A 25,009-nucleotide genomic window follows, 5' to 3' on the forward strand; every position below is an offset into this window, starting at 1 on the left:
TCAGCTCAAGCTCTAGCACTTGAATTGCGGAATCTCAGCATACTCTACCAATCTACCGAAGGATACTAAATCTTTCAAAATCTACATAGCTATGTCGAAATATATTGGAGATATAAAAAGCGAGAGGGTCTGGGTTTTTGGTACGCCGCCTCATAAACACTAGCGATTAGCGCTGTCTAAAGTGGGAGGCAACATTAGTTAACCTAAAGAGCTAAATTTATTGCATTCGTCTCACTTTGTTTTTCGGCGGAAGATACGCCACCGCCATCCTTCCCGCCTGCCTTGTCCACCGATGGAACCTCGGGGGTATTTCTTCCACCTGAAAGATGTGTTCATTGTCGCTTCGGTTACCGAAAAAACTGGAAAAGTTTTACTTAGATTCTACCTGTATACGAACGCGAACTAAGCCACAAAACTCAATGAACAAATTGAATAGGAAGCACTCAACCTTGCTAGATTGCTTTTTTTTTAATTTAGGCCATGAAGTAATGGCTTTTGTCATACCCAGCTATTCTGGACAAAAGCACTTTTCAGCAGGAAACCATTTGTGGACGCAAATTTTTCACATAATGTGATCTATGACTATAACAATCAACATATCTGCATATCACACGACGGCAGTCTTGATTTTTTTTCTATTAGCGTTTTTTCTGTCGTCAAAAGCGTCCCCTATTCGGTTTCTATGGGAGTCTTAAATTTTCGATGCGACCAGTGGAAACACTTTAAAAGATTTCGTTACATATCAGAATAATGAACCATTGCCTTCAATACTACCGTAAAAGTACCACACAATTTTCCAATTTTCATAATTTTTGTTCGATATTGCTGGACATGGAGCTACGTAAGAGGTCATGGTTCGAGAAATTCTTTCTGCGTCATGCACTGTGAATCCGACGTAGTGACATGCATGCGCCTTTTGACAGTGCCCGAACAAAGTTTCCAGTGCGGAGGATAACTTGTATATGAAATATTTTAGTATGCTGGTGACGAGTAAACATATTTTTAAAATTTTCTGGTCTCTCCTATTGTTTTCATTTCGCCGTTCTCATGTGTATAGTCAGCGAGCGCGCCATTGTCTTTTCATATCACCATTTTTATGTACCCAATAAACTCAGTCACTAGACTGTGCCTAAAGCATACAGCTTCGTTGATGTTTTTATCTTCTTTTGTTCCGTCTGTTTCCTAATTTTCAAGCGCAAACACCTCTGACAGCTACGAAGGCTCGTATTCCTTACAGGAATGGGCTAAATGCCTTATCAGATAAAATTTGCATTTCATCGTAAACTCCACAAAGCGTTTATTATTGCGAAATAATTATATGGTTATGTCGCGTCAGCAAAAAGTGTCCGCAAATTTGGTCCGCACGTTTAAGTCATTCAATGGTTATAAATATGCAAAAATTTGATCGCGTTAGGTAGTGCGTGAGAAGATCTTGAAATAGAAAAAGGTTGGTTCATGAATTGTAGTTATTTAGTTGAATTAACGAAATGTTGTGTTTGAAGCAGGGTTTGTTGGAGTGATTCGATGAAAAACGATGTAAATGCGAGAGAAGGCTTACTTATTATAAAGAATAAAAACAAAATGAAAATACATAAAAGTGAACAAGAGAAAGAAAATAAAGAAACGGAAAAGAAAGAATAATTGAAAAATAAAATCAATAAATATAAAAACAATAAAGTTTCAAGTGATAAAAAAATTAAGAACAAAAATAGAGGGAGAGACAGAGGAAGGGGAAAGGTTTTCCTAGTTCCGCTCTTTTAGCAGACCTAAGGCCTTCGTATGATCGTTTTTTTCTTGCTAGCAGGGATGAACGGTAATTTTTTTTCGCCAAATACCATGAAATACCAAGAAGTTCTGAAGACGGGAGCTGATTTGATACATTAAATGGGTTGCACGAAAATAGTGCCTGTTGTAGCATTTCGAAAAAAAAATCGGGAGTTCAACATGTCATAAAGAATAAGTGGCCTGCATGTCTGCCCTACTGAACAAGGCTTTATCTTTAATGACACTAATTTTAGCAAGCGAAAGCTGTAGTGATCGCATTCTACTCACTTTTCTTTCCAGTCGGAAGGGCGTCAATGGTGGCCTTCGTCGCTGGTTGCTCGGCTTCAGGCACATCGGGGGTATTTCTCCCGCCTTGAACAAAAGTACGTGGTTTAGGCGGGAGGCGCAAATTAAAATTGTCATTGTGTTAAAAAATTTCAATTTGTAAATTTTCTTTCGTATTTCTCAGGTCTTGTTCCGCACGGTGAAGAAAAATCGTAGCAAAATATGTACTACGAATTACGAAAGTTATGTTTTTATTACGTGTAGTAGCACGAAAATTGAGTGAATCGGGTATCGTATGGTAACAGCGCATCGCGGATTTCGCGGGTTTCGGCGACCGAGCATCCTTATCTTAATATCGCAATGAAGAGGAGAGAGCAGAAGGTGAGAGCTTCCGTTGGTTGAAATGCCGCATTTCTGTGACTGCAAGCAGAACATAAGAGGTGATAAGCGAGGCAAAGGAGGGAATAAGAATGATTTTATCATCTTTCGTTTTTTTTTCGAGTGCTGTCACTCATCACTCCAGCATTTCTTAACCAGTGATAGCAGTATATTAGTTTGTTGCGTACCAGTCCTGAGACTTTGAGAAGTGCAATAAAGTTCTCTATTTCTTTATATACACTTGAAACACCTTTTAAAGCTACTTGTGTATGAAAGATTTGTTTGTTAAGTTTTAATTTTATTTTGCGGCAGTTTGAGGTTTTTTTCCTTAAGTACTGTACATCTCCTGAGAAAAAAAACAAATAGCTTTATCGCACAAAAAAGGTTTCTGCGAAAAAGTTTACATAAAAGATTTGTGAACTCCCTTCTCAATCCTTCAATATCCCCCGGATGACTTTAAGGGGGTGTAAAGTGTAGTTACTCAACAACTGTAGCAATTAGCCTAAAGAAAAAAACAGTCCTGAACTCAAATAAAAAGATACTTCTGTGTGCCAAATGTGCCTACATTTGATGAATAAACAACGATTACACTGTTGCCGTTTCGCCCCTAATACAGCAAAGAATCAGACCATGTGCGTTTTTAGGTTAGAACACAACTCGCTACCTATTTTTCTTATAGTAATCCCAATATGCTCAATTTTCACCAGTATTATTTGATTAAGAACAGTTTTTTTTTTTACTATGAACTCGAAAAGTACTCGGCGCGTTGCCTCTTCCTCTGCAGCCGCTGCGAGGACACAATCGATAGGGATTTTTGCTGCTTCGCCCAAGTTTGAGGGATGGATCCCAGCCACTGCAGCCGTATTTATATAGAGGGGTAATGCACGCGTTAAAAAAACTTCCGGCAGTCGGAACTTAAACCGAAGCCCCTCCCAAGTGAAACACATCACATGATGAGCCCCATAATTTAATATTTCTATTTATTTGTTCATAGACACTTAGAGCTCTAGCAGGTTCATACAGTAGAGGGCGAGAAGGCAAACAGTGGAAAGGATAAAGAGCAAAAAAGTATAATATATATTAAAAACCATTTCGGAGATAAAAAGAACGAAAAACAAGAACAAACAGCGCAAAGAGAGCAGTGCGAAAGAGAACAGTCCGAACAGGGCTTATGTTTTCCGCACACACACTATATGGACGGATTGAATATTGACTATATGAACTACGCGTATGGAAACATGTGCACTCCGAATGAAGTCATGCACGTCATAGAGAAACTATACGGAAGCGATATCGAAATCGTACAGCAGATATATGGAGAACATGAATTTGCAGATATTTTTACATACCATCTGCACTCCATGCTTTCATAATCTTGTATGAATGGCTGGTATGGAAATTTTCAACAGGGAATCCACTATTAGTAGAATATGTGCACTCCTGAGACGTTATTTGGATTGAAGAAAGTTTATTTCCAGACATACAGGAAATGAGCCTCGGGCGAAAAGCTACAGGGGTAGCTTGTGAGATGCTCGAGACCCGGTAAAGGCACAGCAGCAGAACATGTGCACATTCAAGGCAAACATACATATAGAGAATAAAATTAAGTAGAACGAAAAACAGCAAGAACAAGAGAAATACTTGCGCTTATGAAACAAACAAATTGGAATAAACACAGTAATAATGGTCAAAGATCGTGAAGCAGCTCGCAGGCAACGTGGCCAAACCTAAAAAAATAGTGAGTATTCATGACAAAGCTCACCTAGGCAAATAACAGAAAGACTGTGCGGCATTGATTAAACATAACTTAAAGTGCTTAATGGGGCGGTAAACCATACCAAATATACCCTACCAAACTGCCGGCATGAATGAGCAAGATGCTGAGCGATGTTCGAGTGGGAGTGTCGACCAGTTTTAAAGAGATATAGCTAGAAAAAAAAACGCATCCTTCTCACTTTTTCTTCCTGGCGGATGGGCATCGGTGGTGTCCTTCAAGGTCGGCTGCTCCACCGTGTGAACCTCGGGGGTGTTTTTCCCGCCTTAAAAACAAGCGCATCGTTTTTTGCAACACGAGGGAAAGTGGCCTTAAATTTTAATGCGAAACCACGCTATGTCGGCACCGGAGGTGTCCGCAAAAAGTTTCCGAAAAACGTGGAAGCAAGAGTGGTGTGGTGATTAAACAATATCAATGATTAAACAATATCGAGTCAGTCATTAACAATAGCCAATAATCAACGACCCAACTATCGATCACAATTACATACACTAATTAACGGCAGCAATTAGTGGTAGTAATAATGCTGGTACTTAACGGATGTAATTATAGATTTTAAGTAATGTACGTAATTAATAAAGCTAATTATAAGTCTATGTGACGTCACAGGGGCGTAACGTCACCCCATACGTCTGATGACGTCTCGCCTACAACCAAAGCAAAAAACGGAGCCCGGAATGTCGTCGTCTGAGAAGTAGGATGATATGCAGGTTTTCAAGTAGTTCTAGAGCGTTTCATATGACGTCATATGGACAAGAGCTATCAAAGTAGTCTAGGAGCCACGAACGTCGCGGCAAACAGTGATGCTATCGCATTTCTGCAGCGCAGTCTCTGCAGTGCTCTCAAAGTTTTTTTTTTCTTCTTAGAGCCTGATGCGTGTCGTATTCTGGGACGCACAACATTTTGTGCTCCGTTTCAAACACTTGTTGTGCAAAGCGTAACAGTTCGTTCAAGTGCCTTTGTTTCCTTTACACTGAGAGGAACTTGATAAGTTGCCTACTCTTTTGAGGAAAATGCACTGTTCAGAATACTTTTCCACAAATACACCGTCCCCAAGTAAACCCGTTATGTCTGAAATTGGAAAGGAACGAGCAGTATTACAGTGTTGCGCTCGTTTCTTCGGAAAAAATTAGCATCGTGTTTTTCTTGTAGTTTACAACCTTAGCGGATATTCGCAGTTAGGGAAACAGAGTTCGGTTCTTCAGCACTAAAATTGTCTCCAACTTTAGGGACATAAACACTTGAGTGCAGTGGGGTCGTGCGGAGACCCAGGGGCGTGCCCCGACTTCCTCTCCAACAATAAAGTTTCTCTCTCTCTCCAAGTTTAGGCGGGGCACATCAAAAAGAATAAAGCATAAAAATTACAGTATTGCACTTCAGTCTGCGCATGAGCGGGAATGCGAAAGCTTTGCCGTTTCCTCTCTTTCGCCCCCTATTTTTATTCATTATATTTTCAAATTTTATGATTTTTTAATATTGTTATTTGTTTTGATTTTATAATGTATTTTAATTTTATTTTTTATTTATTATGTTTATTTTATTTCTGTTTTCAGGTTTAATATTACGGGTTTCATTTTTCATATTTTTTTATTTGACTTTTATTTTTATATTTTCGTATTTGCTTTTTATTTAATTGTATACATCTTTCTTAATGAACTTTTACATTTCATTTTAACTACCATACAACTTATGATTGACAGTTCGTGCGGACAACTTCGTCTACAACTTCCGTCCACGCCAGTGACGAGCCAGGAAAGGCTTACGCCTTAAAATCTACAAGCCTGTGCGATGGCTTTTCCTTTCGGTAGTAGATGCTCCAAAAAATAATAAAAATATCATGCATATGCCTGCGCCATTTACATGGACAGGCTTAATTTAATTATCAAAATAAACAGAACGAGTGAGACCGCGCTAAGATTACTCTGGCACACTTGAAGCGAAAACTAGAAGAGAAAGGAAAGTTACCATAGTCGGATACAACTCCAGACCGAAGCGGCACATGCTCCTTTAGCCAATGCCATCAACCAAATTGCATTATGACGCGATTACTCCGACTAATCTGCGGTTAATACCTTCCTCTGCCACTGCCTGCGATTTCAGGCTAGCAAAAGAAAGGGTATTGACCACGACATCACAAGAATCGCTATACGTTATTGATTGGGGATCTCCTTCGAAGAGAATTTCCCGATTCGTTGAAAGGCATTTAGCAGCCTTGAGTTTCAGCACAATTCAGCAATGTTGAACCTCTTAAGCTCACTTTTCTTTCCCGGCGAATGAGCATCAGTGGCATCCTTCACAGCATCCTTCTCCACCGCAGACACTTCAGGTGTTTTCCGCCCGCCTGGAAGACAGGTTCGTTACCGACACCGACATTGCGTAAAAGGGGGTGAACTGAGAACATTAGGAAGCGTTGGATTACGCTAGGCAATTTATATCAGTTATACTACTGCACCCTCTATTATGTTAAGGTTTTAAGATCAAACAAGCATTATTTTTAACATTCGGTAACTTACGTCGTTAACATGATTTACCAAAAAACCCAGGCATTACCGTCATATAGAAAAATTCGCATTTTCTCAGAAACGCTAAGAATCACGAGGGACAGATATGTCCACCCAACGAGAGGTAGCTTTGTCTATTTCGGAAGTTTCGCGCTTGTTTCGCAGATATTCTTACATATAACGACGACAGTTGCGTTTCATGGAGAGCTGTGCAAGGTCGTACAAGGTCGACCACTCAAGGTCGTACAAGGTCTTCCACCACCAAGCAGTGTGGCTGTGTGCTCACTTGCATCCTTATAGCGAGAGAAGTGAGCACGTGCTCGCACTTTGCGGATCGCCAGGGCATCCGACGCTGTCGCCCATTCCAGCAAAGATTGTACGACACAGTACGTCTTGTGTGTTGAGGACTCGTTGTTTTTTTCTTCCAGCTTCAACGCTCACTGCATTATTTCTACAGCTGGCTTCTTCATACAGCATTCTTTTGAATGAAGACCATTTCTCAAGAGCCCCGATAACGTGACATTGTCGGTTCATTCTCAAACGGGTGCTTAGTATGGAACAAGCGATGGTTTAGTGATAAGGTACACAGAGGACACGTCCTTAGTTTACGCATCATATCTGTGCAGACCGCACTAGGTAATCGAGGTAGAATCAATAATAACGACAAAATAAAAACTTTTGATGGCTGCGGTGAACATATTTCAGTATTTACTCGCGTAGAGAACACGATCGAGTAATGAACACACACCTTACGGGCTTTGTCAAAAATGAAATATTTTCTTCCTCGCGCGATGTATGATTTTCGTTTTTTTCTGTCACAGTCCTGTGCTGCTGGTAGTGAATGCGGGAAGGTCCCCTTTATAACGTCTGCCCAATTTCGAGACAACTTCCCCCAACCAAACGAACAGCGATTGAGAATGTTTCGTAGGAGCCCGTGAACCAATAGAAACACGTCTGGTTCTATCTGGGATTTCTGTTAGGGGTGAGAATCGTATCTTCTCTTGTGGTTGTGTTTCGGGCTGAAAGAAGTGAGTTACCCTGGAGTGAACTTTAGTTGATTAATCTTCGTATAACATTATGTGCCACTACGCACTCCTACGTGGCTGTTTAAGATGATGTTTAAATCATGGGCTTGCACTCGAACGCCACACCACGGTTAAGAGGAGAAAACCGAACGCGACGTAGACAAGTCATTTAGGAACATTGTTGACTATACTCTCGAACACGGAAGCCAAGTTGAAGAGTACGCTTTACCTTATGCGGCGAGTCGTAGCGGATGAACTACTGATTGCCCTAGGCTGCTTTTTCCTCGTGTTTATAGTTTTTTCTCAATACTTTTTACGAGTAACAAAAGCACCTCTGAAACTTTAAGTGATTTTGGGGTGAAGAACAAAGATTCATTACGCTACTAAATGCAGTATTACCCTGAAAGTTGCACCCGTGCCAAGTCTTGCTTTGGAAATTGTAATGGCAATCAGCAGTTTCGCGCCACGTCTGGGTTGAGGAGAAGAAATGTTCCTAGCGAAGCAAAACGAACCCCAACCAACATTTATCATTAATCTAATTGTGTCCATTCATGCAGCTAAAGCTGCGGGCCTGATTTCCAAAAATAATAGTAGGATCGTCTCACCTTCCGGAGCTACCGGCTTTGTCTCTTGGACCGGCTTTGGCACCTTCTTCGAGCCCCACAGTCTCGAAAGAAATCCTTTCTTTGCGACTGGTGTAGCTGTCCTGCATATAAATCCTCATTTCAGTAGAAATGACTATTTTAACGCGAAGGCATTCGGCACTTATATCAAACACCAACGACAATATCCAGTTTTAAAAATTTCTTAATTTTTTTCTGTGTTCAGTGTCTTGAAACGAAAGCGACATAATGCTGTAGCTAAATAAAGCAAGACTTGGAGCGAGGATCATGTGCTTTGGCAGTACAAAGCTAGATTTTTGAAGCCTGTTTATGATGTTTGGTCTTGGAATATTCCAGGGTAAATTATGTGGGCGTTAATTTTTCTCGCCGTCGCGGTGCGCTCGCAAGGAAATGTGAATGCGACCTGGGAAAGAGTTTTCACAAATTTTGGTGAGATGAACGCCGGCTTGGTTTCCATGTTCCTTGTTACCGTTATCATAAAGAAACGCTTGTAAGACAAATAAAGATGACGTCAGCCTTTACAACAATTTCTTTACAGTGTCTATAGAATGTCGATAGGCTTCTGTCTGTAAAGACTTAGACTATCTATAGACAAATTCTAGACAACAGTCTATGGGCAATACAAATCCTATAGACAGTCTGTAGAAATTCTATGGATTTATGGCCTTCACTTCTAGAAATTTTTTGTCTAGAGAACGTCTATAGACTATGAATAGAAAAAATATCTATACGAAGGCAATAGAGTATAAAAAGTCTAAAGACTGTCTATGGACCATTTTGTTAGGGCGGACTCCAACTGTTCAAGATGATGAATGAAAGAAAAAGAGAACTGCACTGATTCTCGATATATGCTGGCCTGTCCACAGTCCTAAAAATGTTGGGACCCTGACCTGCGTAAGTTGTTTTCTTCCTCAGGGCGTCATGAGGTTCGTGGTTTTTCCGTGCGTTGGTATAAAAAAGGCTGAAGTGTTAAGGCGTGCCAGTTCTTAATGGCGGGTGTAGTTCATACTACATCATAGTGGAATTGTTTTGCTGGTGTATTCAACGAAACCTTATTGAAGTGCGATAAAATGAAGGTTTGTGATGCGAGGGTCGGGGGCAGGGGAGGGGGGATGTTAGAAGAAGCGTCTGCTCAAACGCTATCATGACTTTTAAAGATGCCCTGTTCCCATATTTAGCACTGCCGTGTGTTCATTGCTGTTATCGTACAACATTTTCCAGGAGCACGTTTTAGTTCGCCACAAAGAGCATTTAGGAGCAGCAGCTTCACGAGCTTGAAGCTGGGGATATTGCCGTGCATAGATGTAGACACGTTTAAAATGCATCAATTTCTATCTATAATAGGGAGTTTTGTTTTTAACCCATGATATTTAGTGCCGCAAAACTTGACAAGTCCAGGTTTTTAGGGGACAAATTTTGAAAATTGAAATATAGTAAGGCACTGGTATGAAAATATTGAAGGTAATGATCCATTATTTTGATATACAGCAAAATATTTCTTTTAATATGTTTCCACTGATTCCATCGAACAGTTAGACTGACTTAGAAAATCTATGGGGAACGCTTTTGACGATAGCAAAAAAACATCAGTAGAAAAAATACGACTGCCATCGCGTGATGTGCGGATATATTGTTTGTCGTAGCCAAATCTTTCATTATATGAAAAAAAAAATGCGTTTATAAACGGCTTGCCGCTCAAAAATATTTTTGTCCAGAATTCCTTGGAATGAGTAGTTGCTTCGTATGGAAAAACACATGTTTTATGCGTTGAGATTTCCTGGAATAAAGTAGTGTCGAGTCAGTTATTTTGCGGTACAAACTTTTTCGTTCTTCCACTTTTTCTCACGATTTTCACTAAGTGCCAAAACACAAAATTCTCGGTTCTAGTTTGTGAAACCGTGACTTTATAGGCCAGGTTTGGTTGCTTCCCTTAGAAAAACTTTTTAGGCAGTCTATGGACTATTCATTGATTTCTGTCAATAAAGTCTATAAACTCTCTATGTACGGGCCCTAGAGAACAGTCTAAAGGCAATACATTTCCTACAGACAGTCTATAGACAATCTATAGATTTATGGCCATACACTTCTAGCAAACTTTTGTATACACACCGCCCATAGACTATAAGTAGACAAAAAGAAATATCTATAGGAAGGCAATAGAGCATATAAGAAGTCTATAGAGTGTTTATAGACCATTTTTATAAGGGTGGCGGTTACACTTCAAAGGCTTGTATACTGGAACTGCATAATTGAAGGTCAGAATGTAATCTGAAAGAATAAATCAGGACTTGTCTTAAAATTGTGCCCTTTAGCATTTTTGTGGACAGTAAGCGAAATGTGTACGACCTAAGCAATTTATATGTGCGCGGCCGCTTTAGGCGGAGGCAAATTGCAGAAACAGGACCACCATGCAGCCTGATTTGTTAGTTTTCTTCTTTTAATTCGGTATTTATCATCCGCTTGTAGGCGTACCGCCGTAAATAAAGAACACACGTTTCAGACATTACGCGATGGAGATGATGTAGTAAACTTTCCTGTGCTGATGCCAGAAATTCTTGCTGAATGACCACTTCGATTCAGAAATTGCTGCATGCGAATAACCTTTCGTGCAAAAAAAAGTTTACAAAAGTTTTGATCACGCAGTTTTAGCAACGCATTTTGTTTTGTCGCTGGTAAAGCTGAGATCCTTCGATTAGAAATTCCTTTAAAACTTGTCTATAGATAGTCTATTGACTTCTTATAGATTATTGTCTTCGTATCGATATTTCTTTTTGTCTATTCATTTTCTACAGACTGTCTATAGACAAAACTCTGCGAAAAGTGTATGGCCATAAATCTGTAGGTTGTCTACAGACTGTACATAGAATTTGTAGAGAGAAATCCATGGACAGTATATCAATGTGTAAAGAAATTTTTGTAAGAGATCGGCACATCGACGATGTAGATGACCCAAGAATGTTTGAAATGTACGGGTCTCATTACTTTACAGCCACGAGACGTAAGAAGATAAGTAAAAATTAATCAGATCAGTGCAATAAACGGGCACTACCGACACTCTCTGAGAAAAGTATTGATGTTGGCGGGGCCGTCTATATGCTTCTCCCTTGAGTTGCTGCAGATAGTGAGCAAGGTACAAATTGCACTCAAGACTTGGGGCACTCACTCTGGCTTGGCATCTGCAGGCACATCGGGAGGTTTCTGTCCACCTGAAATAAATGCGAGAACATTTAGCTCCACTGCTTGGACGAAGAGAGCCGAGTTTTGTTGTGTAAAAGCCAAACGGTTCACCTCAGTACTGAGTACCTAATGCGGGGATGCCGCCCCATGTGATCGCACTTGATGACATGGAAAAGATGTCATGCACATGTCGGCCTGACGCTATTCGCGACTAAATTCTGAAACGTGCGTGTGCTGTGCGGTGCCATTTCACGCTAGAATATCCCAGCTGTTTCAAAGTTATATAGAGTCCTCCGCTAGAGCACCCTGTTTCTTGTGCCTACTTTTCTCACTCTGATCTCTGATCTGATCTCTGTCAGCGTGGATTCATGCTCCCACTGAGATTGCTAAATTTACTGCCCTATTAATTTACCCATGACACATAATATAGATATATTGGCATTCGCTGTGTATATGTTTAATGTCCACTCCTTTCGTATTACTGTGTTATTGGTAACCCTCCAGGCCTACTTCTTCTGCGCACTACGCACATCAGTGGCCATCGAGACAGAAAGGTCAAAATTTCACCATATTGAACAATAAAAAGATTGCTTTACTGCTCATTGGTTGGTTGATTGACTGAGAGATAGACTGATTTATTGATTGATTGACTGATTCGTTGATAGAATTATGCGTTATTGCGGCACACAAATAGCGAGTTTGAGTTGCCTCCTTCTAGAAGTGGCCTGCTCTAACGCCGCCTTCACACAACCACTGAAGTATTGAAGGGACGATAAAGGGAAATACCAAACTAGGCAAGGCTGATACATTCTTCCCCGGGAACACTACCGAATTTTTTTTCCTATGCAGAAAGGTGGCTACGTTGCTAAGTTTTTTGTCCAAAATATTTCGTACTTCCTTATCTTCTTGCTCCTTGCCGCCTCATTGGCTCACAGGGAAGGCTATTCCTGTTTATAAAAATGATGATTGACTCTGCGGCCCCGCCGCGGTGGCTCAGTGGTTAGGGCGCTCGACTACTGATCCGGAGTTCCCGGGTTCGAACCCGACCGCGGCGGCTGCGTTTTTATGGAGGAAAAACGCTAAGGCGCCCGTGTGCTGTGCGATGTCAGTGCACGTTAAAGATCCCCAGGTGGTCGAAATTATGCCGGAGCCCTCCACTACGGCACCTCTTCTTCCTTTCTTCTTTCACTCCTTCTTTTATTCCTTTCCTTATGGTGCGGTACAGGTGTCCAACGATATATGAGACAGATACTGCGCCATTTCCTTTCCCCCCAAGACCAATTATTATGATCGACTCTGTGTAAACAACTGCCGCCCAATATCTTTAACGACATCCTGTTGTAAGCTTATAGAACATATTGCAAATCATAGAGTTGCAATATCAAACAGTAATGGTGCCTTAAACTCTGCTCAGCATGGCTTTAGGAAGGGATTCTCTACCACTACCCTACTAACTGATAATACCCATTCGCAATTTCAGTGCACCTTTAGACAAGTCAGGCGAAATTGATGTTTTATTTCTATGTTTCGCCAAAGCCTTTGACAAGGTGCCACATACCAAGCTTCTTTTAAAACTGAAACTCATTGGTGTACCACCTCCGCTCATTGCTTGGATTGCAGCTTATCTACAACACAGAACGCAGTTTGTGGAGATTGGCTGTAGTTGTTCTTCCCCACTCCCTGTAACCACTGGGGTCCCTCAGGGAAGTGTGCTTAGTCTCCTACTTTTTTAATTTATGTAAATGATTTAGTTACTAGTATTATTCCAGCTATTAAGATTACTCTGTTTGCCGATGATTGCATGATATATACTCCGGTATCTCCCGTTTCTGACCAGGAACATTTAGATAAAGCTTTGCTTAGTGTCGTTTGCTGGAGTGAAAAATGGGACATGGAAATAAATACTCAGAAGACTGTGCTCTTGCGAATAACAAGGAAGAAAAATTCGTTTTTCTTCAACTATTGCATTAATGGCGTTTCAGTTAAAGAAGTGCCAAGGTATAAGTATTTTGGTATTGTAATAAACTCGCAATTAAAATGGAATGACCATATAGACTACATTAAATCCTCAGCTTTACGTAAACTTGGTTTTCTTCGCCATAAACTTATGGGCGCACCTAGGAGCTGCAGGCTATTAGTCTACAATACGCCTATAAGACCAAAACTCGAATATTCCGCCATCGTTTGGGATCCCCATGCAAATATAAAAGACATAAGAGAATTAGAAAAATTCACAGACGTGCGGTAAATTTTATATTTAATAGGTACAATAGAACTGATTCCCCATGTTCGTTAATGGCAGCAAATTATATTAAACCACTCCACGTCAGACGCAAGACAGCCCGCGTATCCTTCCTTCACCAACTAATTCATGGAAAACTATGCATTTCTCTAATACCTTATGTGCAGTTTTCGAAACGCGTAGAACTCGTTGTCATCATGATCACACTTTAGCACCATACTTCGCTCATACTAACGCTTTAAATTTTCTTTTTTTTTCGTGAACAATTGACGAATGGAACACTCTGCCTCTTCGAGTGATATCGGCAGTTGATTTTGACAAGGCACGCTGTGAGCTATTTTAGATATATGTACTACATTAGACAAATTTATTGTTGTGTGTTTTACGATGTAGGTGCTCTTGTATTCAGTGAATGTATTTTTCTTCCGTCACTGTCTAGACTGAAATGAGGGTCTGCAGTATTGTAGAAATAAGAAAATTGTTTGAATTATGGCTGTTTAAAGCCCCAAAGCGACTCAGGCTATGAGAGACGCCGTAGTGAAGGGTTCCGGAAATTTCGACCACCAGGGGTTCTTTAACGTGCACTGACATCGCACAGTACACGGGCCTCTAGAATTTCGCCTGCATCGAAATTCGACCGCCGCGGCCGGGATCGAACCCCCGTCTTTCGGGCCGGCAGCCGAGCGCCATAACCACTCAACCAGCGCGGCGGCCTGGAATAAAAAAAATAAATAAACCGCAAATGGAAGTCGCGAAACCGTTCCCGATACAAAGCTCTTGCGAAACATGAACTCCAGTGGCGTCATTTATATGACTCCTTTGCAACCCAATCAATCAGAGGCGCCACTTTCAAAGACCGGAAACGCGACAGGAAAGCGAAAACCCAAAGACAACAGATAAGTGGTCCCAATGGCAATGTGAAAGTGCCGGTAGACTGCCTCCCTCGACTACATGGAGGGGGGCTCTCCGCTGCATAGCATGCGCACGTCTGCGTATCGTTGCAAGCTCCGTGGGTACGAAACTATGTGTAGTTACAGAGGGCAGCCGCAGACTGCATAACAAACAATTAATTTAAGTCATACGGGTATACATCGGCGACGATAACGCGAGCGTATGGCCTTTGGTTCATTGTGTGCTATCGTGAAGTGTAACGTAAACTTCTAGGGATCCTCAAAGGCATACAAGCAGCTGTAGCTCTCTAACGCTTCCACACAGCACCGCATCACAGCGAAATAATTGCGCGTGCATTTCTCGTCAAACGGCACACTATGCTCTCAGTTATCGCGTGTTTGTTGACTAACTACGATGAAAGCCTCGTCTGAGCTAACCCTTGTGATTGACTCTGGTGTGGTCGTCGCGAATTCGACGTTTGTGAATTGCTTCCTTTAAGTTGTAAGCGAAAATTAGCCAGGGTACGTTTTGCCCAGATGTAGACTACCGCCTGCCGGCTGTAGCAGCCGGTAGGTGATGCACGCATAATCTTGACGAACACGCACCAGCTAGTTGAACCCTTTTCTCGCGGAAAATCCGGCCTCGCGTGCCATCGCCTCACTTACTGCTTGCATGCTGACCCGCGCTGGGAAACTTTTCTTTTATGAGCCAAATGAGATGCGATGGCGCCTGCATGCGGTACTGATGAGCTGATTTTCAGCACATCTAAAATGGGCTGTTTTTCAGCACATCTGAAATCAAATTCGCCCGTCCACTGTGCAGAAAATATGGAAGACCATGCGCTCGCATAGGGCTTCAGACGTTGACGACGCGCATGACTGCGAGCGTCTGCACGAGCTCGTACTAAAAATAAAGAAACAAACAATTTGTAATTTGATAACGCCCCAGGCGGCACAAAGTAGGACATTCGACAGATGAAGTTATAACGAAACGGCTTAGCCGGCCGTGTAGCTAGTAGGCGAAGTGTGATTGGCGTCGAGAGGCCGCGGCGAAATAGCGAAATAGCGTTCGTTCATGAATACGTCACTCGTCGCCGCTGCATCAATCTTCCAGTGGCGATACCAGTGTATACGACGTTTGCGAAGTTTTCTGGCTTATAGAAGCTTTGTTTCAGGCCATGAACATGATATATTTGCTATATGGTATGAGCCAATGCTATACCTTAGTGTCCCTTTAAACTTACCAGGTCACTCTAGAGCGTTTTGATTCGCGCACTGCAGAGTGATTCCGCAATAGTTATTCAGTTTTCCGCTTTCTGCATGAACAGTTCGTAAAGTTCTTAAAATAAAGACAGCCACGCGGCTGGGCTATTCAGCAGCAGCACGGCAGAAGTAATGCCGGTGTTTTTTTTCCCGGGGACTGAGGTAAAAAACAAGGTCTACTTTTCAAGTTCTCACTTGGTTTCTCCGCCGGAGGAACGTCGGCAACGTTCTTCTCAACTGCCCTCTCCACGGAAGTGGCCGTGGGTGTAGCTTGCCCACCTGTAAGATCCGTACCACGGTGTTATACTGGACGAGAGAACAAAGGACGTGCGATTTCTTTTTTTTTCACAATCGATCACAAATTCCGAGATTGTTTTCCATAGGGTTAGGTGATAAGTTTTCTTTTTGTATTTTATCCTAATTTGTCGCTTTGTTGCAACGTTTCAAATGACGTCGTCCAGAGTAACATATTTAGTTCCGAGTGCCCTTGGCATAGCTGCAACAATCTCAGCTGCTAGTGCAACCCTCAAGCCTATCGTTTCGTCTATGTTTTTTGCAACTTTCGTCTCATGTTTCCTGTAGGTGTCTACTAGAAAAATTGTCTCCAAAAGTCATAAAGTCACATAATCACACCTGGCCTAGTTCGAGACTAAAAACCTAAGAACCTACATTCCGCTCAACATATAGAGTTGTTCCGTGTGTTGAATTTTTTCACTAAATAAAAAATTAACACGGGTGAATTGTCTTAAAACACAAAGAAATATTTAGCAGATTTTTATGGCTACAACAAGAGTGCTCCGAGTATTAGAGGGACTGTGAAGCCAAACTGAAGTGGGCCTGTTCCGAAAAAGTACCGCGCTTTAATGACGGCATTTTCACTTTTCGGGGAGATTGTAAAAGCTAGTAAAGACCGCATGAAAAAATAAAACGATCGACACCACCATGCGCTTTGCGCAGCAGAACTGCGACGTTTCGAACCAACTTTTTCGGCCCAAACTCATAACGCTATGCTGCAGCGATAGTCCTTTGAAAGCGTATAACATGGCCTCTGGGTCTAAGTATCATGAAGGTAAAAAAAACGGCGTGAACATTGTTAACTTGAATTTTACGGACAGAGAAAAGGCATTTTTTTTCTATTAGCAAACTAGTTTGCCTGAAAAGTCTATGTATTCGGTTTTTAGTCTGAGCAAAAATTAGACTCAGTCGATTTCAGTGTCTTAACATTCCAGGATTTTTTGTGGTCGTAGGAGGCAAATTTAACCTCGCTATCAGCATAAAAACTGTATTCTCACTTTTCTTCCCAGCCGAAAAGGGTTCGCCTGTGACCTTCAAGGTTGGGTGCTCCACGGTAGGTATTTCAGGGGTATTCCTCCCACCTAGAAAACAAAGCCAGCACTGAGAGCTCTGACGGAAACATACAAGTGACGATACTTTTCCAGAACATGCTCTCACTTCTCTTTCCGGCCGAATGAGGATCAACGGCTTCTTTCCAGCCCGGCTTCTCCGGCCCAGGGACTTCCGGTGTTTTCCGTCCGCCTGTAAGAAAGGTGATTCATTGATATAGTGTAATTTACTCAAAAATACTACAGGCCAGTGCAATGAAATACAGAAAAAGTAGAAACAATTACTGATAATGACTGATAAACTCGCCAAGCAACCTACTGGCAGCTTTTTTTCCGTTTTCTTACATCTGTAGTGCAAATAGTGGGAATAAAGATTTGATATGAAAATGATTTGTATTTGGAGTGGCTCTGGGTTGGGAAGGGACGATATTGTCACCGTTATGAGGGCGAAATAAATGTTACAAATCAGTCCTTTTTTTTGTGTGTACTCCCATTAACGAAGAAAGCTATTGAGGCGGTGGGTGGCTAAATTATGTTTTTCATAATATCTGCATTGTGCAAACAATTCGAGAAAATGTTGTTTACAGATAGCTATTGCGTGAAAACGGAAAATATATGATACGAAACAACTTTAAAGGCCATGAATCATCCTAAAAATACGAAGGAAGAATAGCGAAATCAAACTAAAAATACAAAATGCCAAATTATGGAAACCAAATTCTGAAGAAAATTTGGAAAGAATGAACGCTGTGTAGTAGCCTCGCTGGCACTATCTGCACTCATCTGTACTTCACGAAAAACTTGTTTCAATGCCTTCATTGTCATTACTTGTCATTAGTTTATCATTTTATTATAAAAGGTCCCGTTACAGCCTATTTCTCTGGGACCTCTTCCTGTATGATCAATCAGTGTATGCATGCATTTCTCATGTATTGTAAAAAATAAACTTCAGACTTCAAACTTCTAAGCTGTTAGCGTTCGACATGATTGCGTGCTTGGCGAGTTGTAGCAGTTTTAACTGAAGGGTTCATGCAATTAATACGCGTTCTCTGCAGAGAAGGCAAAGTTGAATATCGCTACTGGGAAATCATCTAAAAAGAAATATATATAACGAACGAATATGCACTCCTTTAGGAAGCTCTCATGCGATGTTATGTATGTATATTTCACTTTTCTGAAGTAGAAATATTTCTCGAATAATATATAAGACACGTGCAATGAACCCTAGAAGACCAAAACTTCCTTACAGATTTAGTGCCGCCATTTGAAACAAACAAAACTCGAGGAACATAATACCTCAGGCACCTACATGGAAAGCTTGTTTGAACTGTTTGTCAGCATTAAGTATGACCATGGCGACAATTCGCCGAAAATCGGGTAAGCGGCCCGCTGAACGATGCTATGCTGCGCTTTGAGCACGGCCCGATGTGAGCTGCGGCGCCTCAGCAGAGCTCCCATGTTCATTGTGTTACCCATATAGGTCGTCACTCCTGAAGGGAAATTTTAATGTGTCCGCTTAGTTAAAGCTGAGACGAAATACTGGCTCGCAGAGTTAAACAAATAGATGGAAATTCATCCTTAGAGGAACTAGGCGTGTTTAGGCTACCCAAACAAAAATCGTAGCCCATAAAGAAACCTTTGGGGTGGTCTTACCTTCGGGAGCTTCAGGTTTAGTTTCTGAGATAGGCGCTATACCTTCCGGAGCTGCAGGCTTAGTCGCTTGCACGGGCGCTGGCGCCTTCTTTGAGCTCCAGAATCTTGAGAACAATCCTTTCTTTTCGGGCGGTGGAGCGGTCCTGAGTATAAACTATGATCTATCAGAACAAATTAGTATTTTTACACGGGGGCATCCTGCACTTTAATCAAATCACCAACGTCGGTATACGATTTTAAGAACTTATTTATTTCTTCAGTCTCCCATCTTGTGAAGCAGAGAAAGTAAATTACGTTACTTGGATATCAGCAAGAACATTCGATAGGACCATGAAATTGCTTACAAAACCATAAATCGGTGAATTATTTTTAGAATTTTGACTCTGGGTTTTAATTCTAGAGTAATTCAGATGGTCTTTCATTTTTCTGCAAAAACCTCCTGGTTTGTTACCCAGAAATACGCAGGCTCGATTCCCTCATTTTTTGCTGACATGAACAGCAAAAAAAGTTTCGCCTACAAAGCGCAACAACGCTGATGGTAAAAATGGAACATAACAGTGCAATCATGGCCCTTTACCGGCAACTTTTGCGAAAGGTATTTATGTTTATGAGACCATCTATATGCCTCTTGACTGATGAGGTGCAGACAGCTAGCCAGCCAGCCAGCAAAAAAAAACACCAAGTTCTGAGGCACTTACTCTGGCTTCGCCTCCACAGGCACATCTGGAGATTTCAGATCATCTGAAAGGAGTGCGAGAAATTTTAGCCCCATTGCTTGGATGAATCGTTTATGTGTCGGGTGATTTTTTTCGAAGCGAAATTCAGAAACATACGTCTACTGTGGGGTGCTATTTCACACTAGAAGACCCTATGTGGACAAAGCCCATATAAAATCGTCCGCTATATCACGTTGATATCTCTTTAATCATAAGAAGGCAACGCAAAAAAACGAAAAAGAAACAACAAGTAACAATGACGACAGGACGGGCGCTCACTACCAAATGATTGTTCTGAAGCGACCCAGCACATTACGAACCCATAACGCAGTCCACGTGCCAGCCAATCAGCTACCCTCTTACGTTTCAAGTACAAGCTGCTCTCCAATGACTCCAGTGTGAACGTACTAGTTCAAACAAATATTAATTGATTCTTCTGCCTACTGCCACTAGCTCCTACATACCTCCTCTGACTATCAGCTTCCCTGATAATCGTCGAGCCTCAGTTTTCTTTTTCCACAAAACATGCAACTATTATTGCCTGGAGAGAAATTTAACACTTAAAGTATTGTTCTGATTCCGCGGAACACGTTTGGGCTACAGTAATTCCTTTGACAAATAAGAGGTCGCAAAATTCACAAGAATGAAAACCATATGCATTTTACGACTCCAAACACGCGGGTCGGCATCAGTCGCGCAGTGCTGTTGGATGAGCGGAAGTATCCGCGTAAATACCGGAATAAATGCAGTGATTTTAAAGCGCCGATATGGACCCGCCTGATATTAACGCGCGGTTTCCGGTGAGAAAGGAAGTGGCGGCTAACCCTAGCCAATAGCAGCGCATAAAGCCCGCTCTCTCCGTGCCTGCCGCCGCCAACACAGCCGCCATTGCAGACGTTCTACACAGTGACTTCGGCACAGAAATGTGATTATCGTGAAAACAAAAGCTTTATCAAACATAAAATATCGCTTTTTTAGAAAACACGACCTACCCCACTGAAAGTTTTCATATCAAGTTCCTTAATTCTATACGTTTCTGTAAAGAATTTTATGGAGTCAGTAGGAAGCATTAGGAGTCGGTATGGACTATTAGGAAGCACGTATGGATATTTTGCGGAATTTATATGACGTCACGTACAGTGTATGGTAAACGTATGGAAATATGGAGAATAATTATGGACTCTATATAGAAAGTATATGAATTTCCGTATATATTTCCGCATCTTATGGACTACATATTTCCATAATTCCATGTCTGTGACTCATATGAAACGTTTCGGTAGGGTAAGCTGGGATCGAAGTGTCTTTGTCCTCCCTGAGACAAAAGACGTCGAAGAAAGCCCTGCTGATGGTGTCCGTGGCTGAGCCCGCATCTCAAGGTACGGGATTTCATACATTCGAGCTTGCAAAACTTTACAAAGACCTAAGCACGAGTGCTAAAATTAGTACAGTGGTGTCGACATGAACACTTTCATGATTTTAACAGAAACGTCAGCGCCGCTGCTAGGACAGGGCTCCTCGCTCAGTAGTGTTTGACATTTGTTGATCATATCCAGCCGGATCTTGCGTCACCGCGGCGGTTTCTTCAGCGCGAAATTCGTCGATAGAAACTTCGCAGGTAACCCGAGCTTAAGACGAAACCGCGCGAGGAATGTCTCATAGAGAAAGCGGCAGCACGTAAAAGACTGAAAAGTACGTGGGAAGGAGTCCAGTTCAGGGAACGGGAGGCCAGTTTTGTCCACATGAATATGACGCTTGGAGAAAACTACAGTAGAACTCTTCGCAGTGCAAGCATATTTAGGAACAAAAACTAATTGATTTACTAGTTGCTTAGTTGATTAATTCATTGGCTGACTGTCCAATCTATTGATTTATTTAATACAGCTCTATTCCGGCACAAAAGTAGCAAGTTTGAGTTACTTCCCGTTGTAAAAGTGGTCTATAGACAGTTTATAAACTTTTTATAGACTCTATTGCCTATTTATAGATATTTATTTTGTAAGTTCATAGCCTATTGCCTATCTATAGACAAAAGTCTACTAAAAGTGTATGATCATAAATCTTTAAATTATCTATAGACTGTCACGGGATTTGTATTGCCTATAGACTGTTCTTCATGCTTTGTCTATAGAGAGTCTGTAAACTTAAGACAGAAGTCTGTGGACAGCCTGTAGACTGTGTAAAGAAATTTTTGTATGGGTCCTACGCACTCTGCACCAAAGTACTCTGGTCTTGAAGTTACCAGATCATTCTCGTGCGCTTCGATTCCAAAGCCACATATGATGGCACGGAAGTTATTGAATTTTACAATACCTGCTCGATCTATTTGTCAACTGCTTTATATAGTGACAGCCACGGGCATGGGCTTTCCGGCAGCAGCACGCTGTATAGCTGGCATAAGTGGAATGCCCGTCCTCTTTTCAGGTCAGTGGCGAGATTCAGCTCAGAAGAGCTGTACTTTTCTTATTCTTCTTACTGGGTTTTTCCGCTGGAGGAATGTCGACGGCATTCTTGCCACCGGTCCCCTCCGCCGCAGAGGCCGTCGAGGTTGTTTGCCCACCTGTAAGATCAGTACCTCGTTGTTATACTTAACGGCAGAACAAAGCATGAGTGATTGCGTTTTTTGTTACAAGGCAACATGATTTAATTGCCAGAATGTTTTCGATAGGGCGACAGGAAGGCTTGACCGCGATAGGGCACGTTTGATGCCATCATCCTGACATCAAATATGAAGTGTTGTTGCCTCGTTATCATCATCCCTTGTATGGCTTTGGCCCGAGTGGGTAAATAATGTCACCAAGCATGTCTTATTTAATCCTGGATGCCATTGTGTTACCTCCAACTAACTCTGCTTGTAGTTGGAGCCTCAGGCCTTCCGTTTTGTACATGCCTATTACACCTCTTTTCTCTTGTTTGTAGCCATGAGATGTAAATACATCCTTCAAAAGCTTCCGAATCACATAATCGCCTTTGACTTGGTTCGAGACCAAACATCCGAGATCATATATCCCAATCACCCTATAAATACTTCATTCTTTGGCTGTTGACAATTTTCACAGCCAGAAAAATCACACGTGTTTTTTTTTAAATAAAAAGATGCTATTACCACAAACTTCTAACTTCAAGTATATTTATTCCATTATGAGACGGAATCTAAGCAGAACAGAAGTGGGCACCTTTCTACAGATTAGCGTGCCTTATTGAACGCAATATTCGCTGATAACGGAGGTTTTATAAGCTAGTAAAGGCAAAAAATATGAAAGAAATGTGTCGATACCCACGCATGTTCTCGCAAGCAAACTGTGGCAGGTAGAAACAAACTTTTCGGTCGCATTCCTCAGGCTACGCTCTAAACACAAACACGCCTGTATCGGTGTTAAAAAGTATTAAGGTGTCCCCAAGCGCACTTGCCAGAAGACAGCTTACCCCTTTCTGCACGCTACAGCGCCATTTACTTGAAAACATTGATCACAGAGTCGCGTTGGGTCAGTGTTCTTTTAGTATTCATGGCCTGCAAAAAGTAAACTTGTGAGCAAGAACGTATTGCCTGCCAGGAATTCTTATGCTTGTAGGAGACGTGCTTACTGCATGTGATACGCGCAAAAACTTCATTCATTCTCACTTTTCATTTCAACTGGAAAGGTGTCTGTTGGCTCCTTGAAGGCCGGGTGCTCCGCAGTAGGCATTTCAGGGGTGTTCCTTCCGCCTAAAATAGAAAGGAATCGCAGGTTTAATATCGAGGAAACGACACATCTTGCTTCGCTTTGCTGTCGAACATGTTTTGTAATTTGAAATAGGTAAAATGGGATGCTTGCAAGGATATTGTATTTTCGCTTGACGTACTTCGTTAGGCGATACCCAACTATATTGACAAAAGCATTTTGAGCAGGAAACTTTTTATGGACACAGTTGTTGCATATAATGTAAGATTTCACTATAGCGATCAATATAACTGCAGATTACCCGACGGTAGTCTTGCATTTATTTTCATTAACGTTCTTGCTATCGTCAAAAGCTTTCGCCATTGGTTTTTTATGGCAGTCTTAACTGTTCGTTGCGATAGATGGAGACTCTCTAAAAGAAAGATTTTGCAACATATCAGAAGAATGGACCATGACGTTTAATATTTCCATAAGAGTATCTTACATTTTTTCCATTTTTTAAATTTTTGTCCGAGAATGTTGGACATTTGCAACGGAACGGCCGGGACCGCGATAATTCCTCGAACAGCCTCAGATGCTTGCCCATCAACCGCAAAAAAAAACTAATTTTAAGAAGGATGGACCACTGGGCGAGTTGGTAATAATTCATTGTGGGTGGTACAGCGTGAACAACATGACGGACAAAATCGGTCCTCCGTGTTGTCTTCTTGCTTTTGCTCGCCGTCTAGTTCGCGCTGTACCACCCACAATGAACTAATTTTAAGGGTGTGATAGAGAGCATTGTGAATTCTATAGAGCTGAGTTTCAAGCCAAGACTTTCGTATCTAACGGGGTCTCACTTCTCTTTCCAGGTGAATGAGAATCGGCGGCATCCCTCCAGCCCGGTTTCTCCGGCGCAGAGACTTTAGGTGCTTTTCGTCCGCCTGTAAGACAGGTGTATTTTATTATTACAATATATTATATTTCGAAATTACAACAAGCCCTTAATATAGCATCTAGCAGGAGTGTAGATAATCACTGATTAAGACTGATAAAACCATTTTATATTTGGGTGGCTCTATGCTGGATAAAAAAGAAATTGCACCACTAAGACGAAGAAGCAAAGAAAATGTTAAGAATCTTTTTTTTTGCGTAACTCCATAGAGCCAGCAGGGTTTCTCTGGCGCCTCCTTCGGGGTTGTCGTAGACTCAAAGACAGTGAACGGATGTTGGGCACATATCGAAGGTGGACGTCATGTGGGGCGGGCCCACACCATAAGAGGATGACAGTGGGTATGCCAAAATGCTATCTTTCCAAGGCTGCTGTTTCGGTGTTGAGTAGTCGAATTAAGTTTTTTATGGCGTCGGCACTGTAATCGCATGTCGAAACAAAAGAGGTCTACAGAAAGTAGTCGGCTGAAAAATGAAAACAAAACAAAACAATGAATTTACAAATAACACAGAGTAAAATTTCAAAAATATTAACATTAAAATACATGCCAATTTATGAAGACGCAATTGGAAAGAATACTCGAAACGAATCAATGCTAATTATTAGGTTGGGTGGCACTTTGACTAATCTATATTCAGAAGAAAAATGCGAGCTGTTAGCGATTCGGCATGATCGCTTGAATTTTGTTTAGGTTAGTTCGCAAAACAGTTCGCCAATGTTTAGAAATTATAAGCAAAAAAGCTGTGTGTTGTAAAAAGCTTATACCTTCAATTCTATGCGCA

At 41.5% G+C, this 25,009-nt stretch overlaps 1 protein-coding gene and 1 long non-coding RNA gene across 2 annotated transcripts; both read right to left on the reverse strand.

Annotated features, from left to right (window-relative positions):
- Nucleotides 1–234: 234 nt before the first annotated feature.
- On the reverse strand, nt 235–8,408 carry LOC144100631 (uncharacterized). Its single transcript, XR_013307767.1, has 5 exons — nt 8,333–8,408; nt 6,459–6,542; nt 4,383–4,466; nt 2,053–2,136; nt 235–319 (listed from the first exon to the last, which is right to left on the reverse strand). It is a non-coding gene; the product is annotated as an uncharacterized LOC144100631 (long non-coding RNA).
- A 3,101-nt stretch (nt 8,409–11,509) lies between these two features.
- Nucleotides 11,510–24,195, reverse strand: LOC144102421 (uncharacterized). The gene is made up of 9 exons (XM_077635701.1): nt 24,136–24,195; nt 23,257–23,340; nt 22,111–22,194; nt 19,617–19,659; nt 18,919–19,061; nt 17,375–17,458; nt 17,215–17,298; nt 16,118–16,201; nt 11,510–11,556 (listed from the first exon to the last, which is right to left on the reverse strand). Exons 2-9 carry the CDS (start codon nt 23,318–23,320, stop codon nt 11,510–11,512), a joined length of 633 nt encoding a protein of 210 aa, XP_077491827.1. The 5' UTR covers nt 23,321–23,340; nt 24,136–24,195.
- Between the last annotated feature and the right edge of the window lie 814 nt (nt 24,196–25,009).

This window comes from Amblyomma americanum, chromosome 8 (assembly GCF_052857255.1).
Source record: "Amblyomma americanum isolate KBUSLIRL-KWMA chromosome 8, ASM5285725v1, whole genome shotgun sequence".
Classification (NCBI taxonomy): domain Eukaryota; kingdom Metazoa; phylum Arthropoda; class Arachnida; order Ixodida; family Ixodidae; genus Amblyomma; species Amblyomma americanum.

Coding starts and splice junctions, on each gene's coding strand:
- LOC144102421 (XM_077635701.1), bottom strand. CDS start 23,320: ATGCCTACTGCGGAGCACCCGGCCTTCAAGGAGCCAACAGACACCTTT. Junction 19,062..19,616: donor CCTGTGGAGGCGAAGCCAGA/GTAAGTGCCTCA, acceptor GTTTATACTCAG/GACCGCTCCACCGCCCGAAA. Junction 11,557..16,117: donor TCCTCCGGCGGAGAAACCAA/GTGAGAACTTGA, acceptor CATTTATTTCAG/GTGGACAGAAACCTCCCGAT.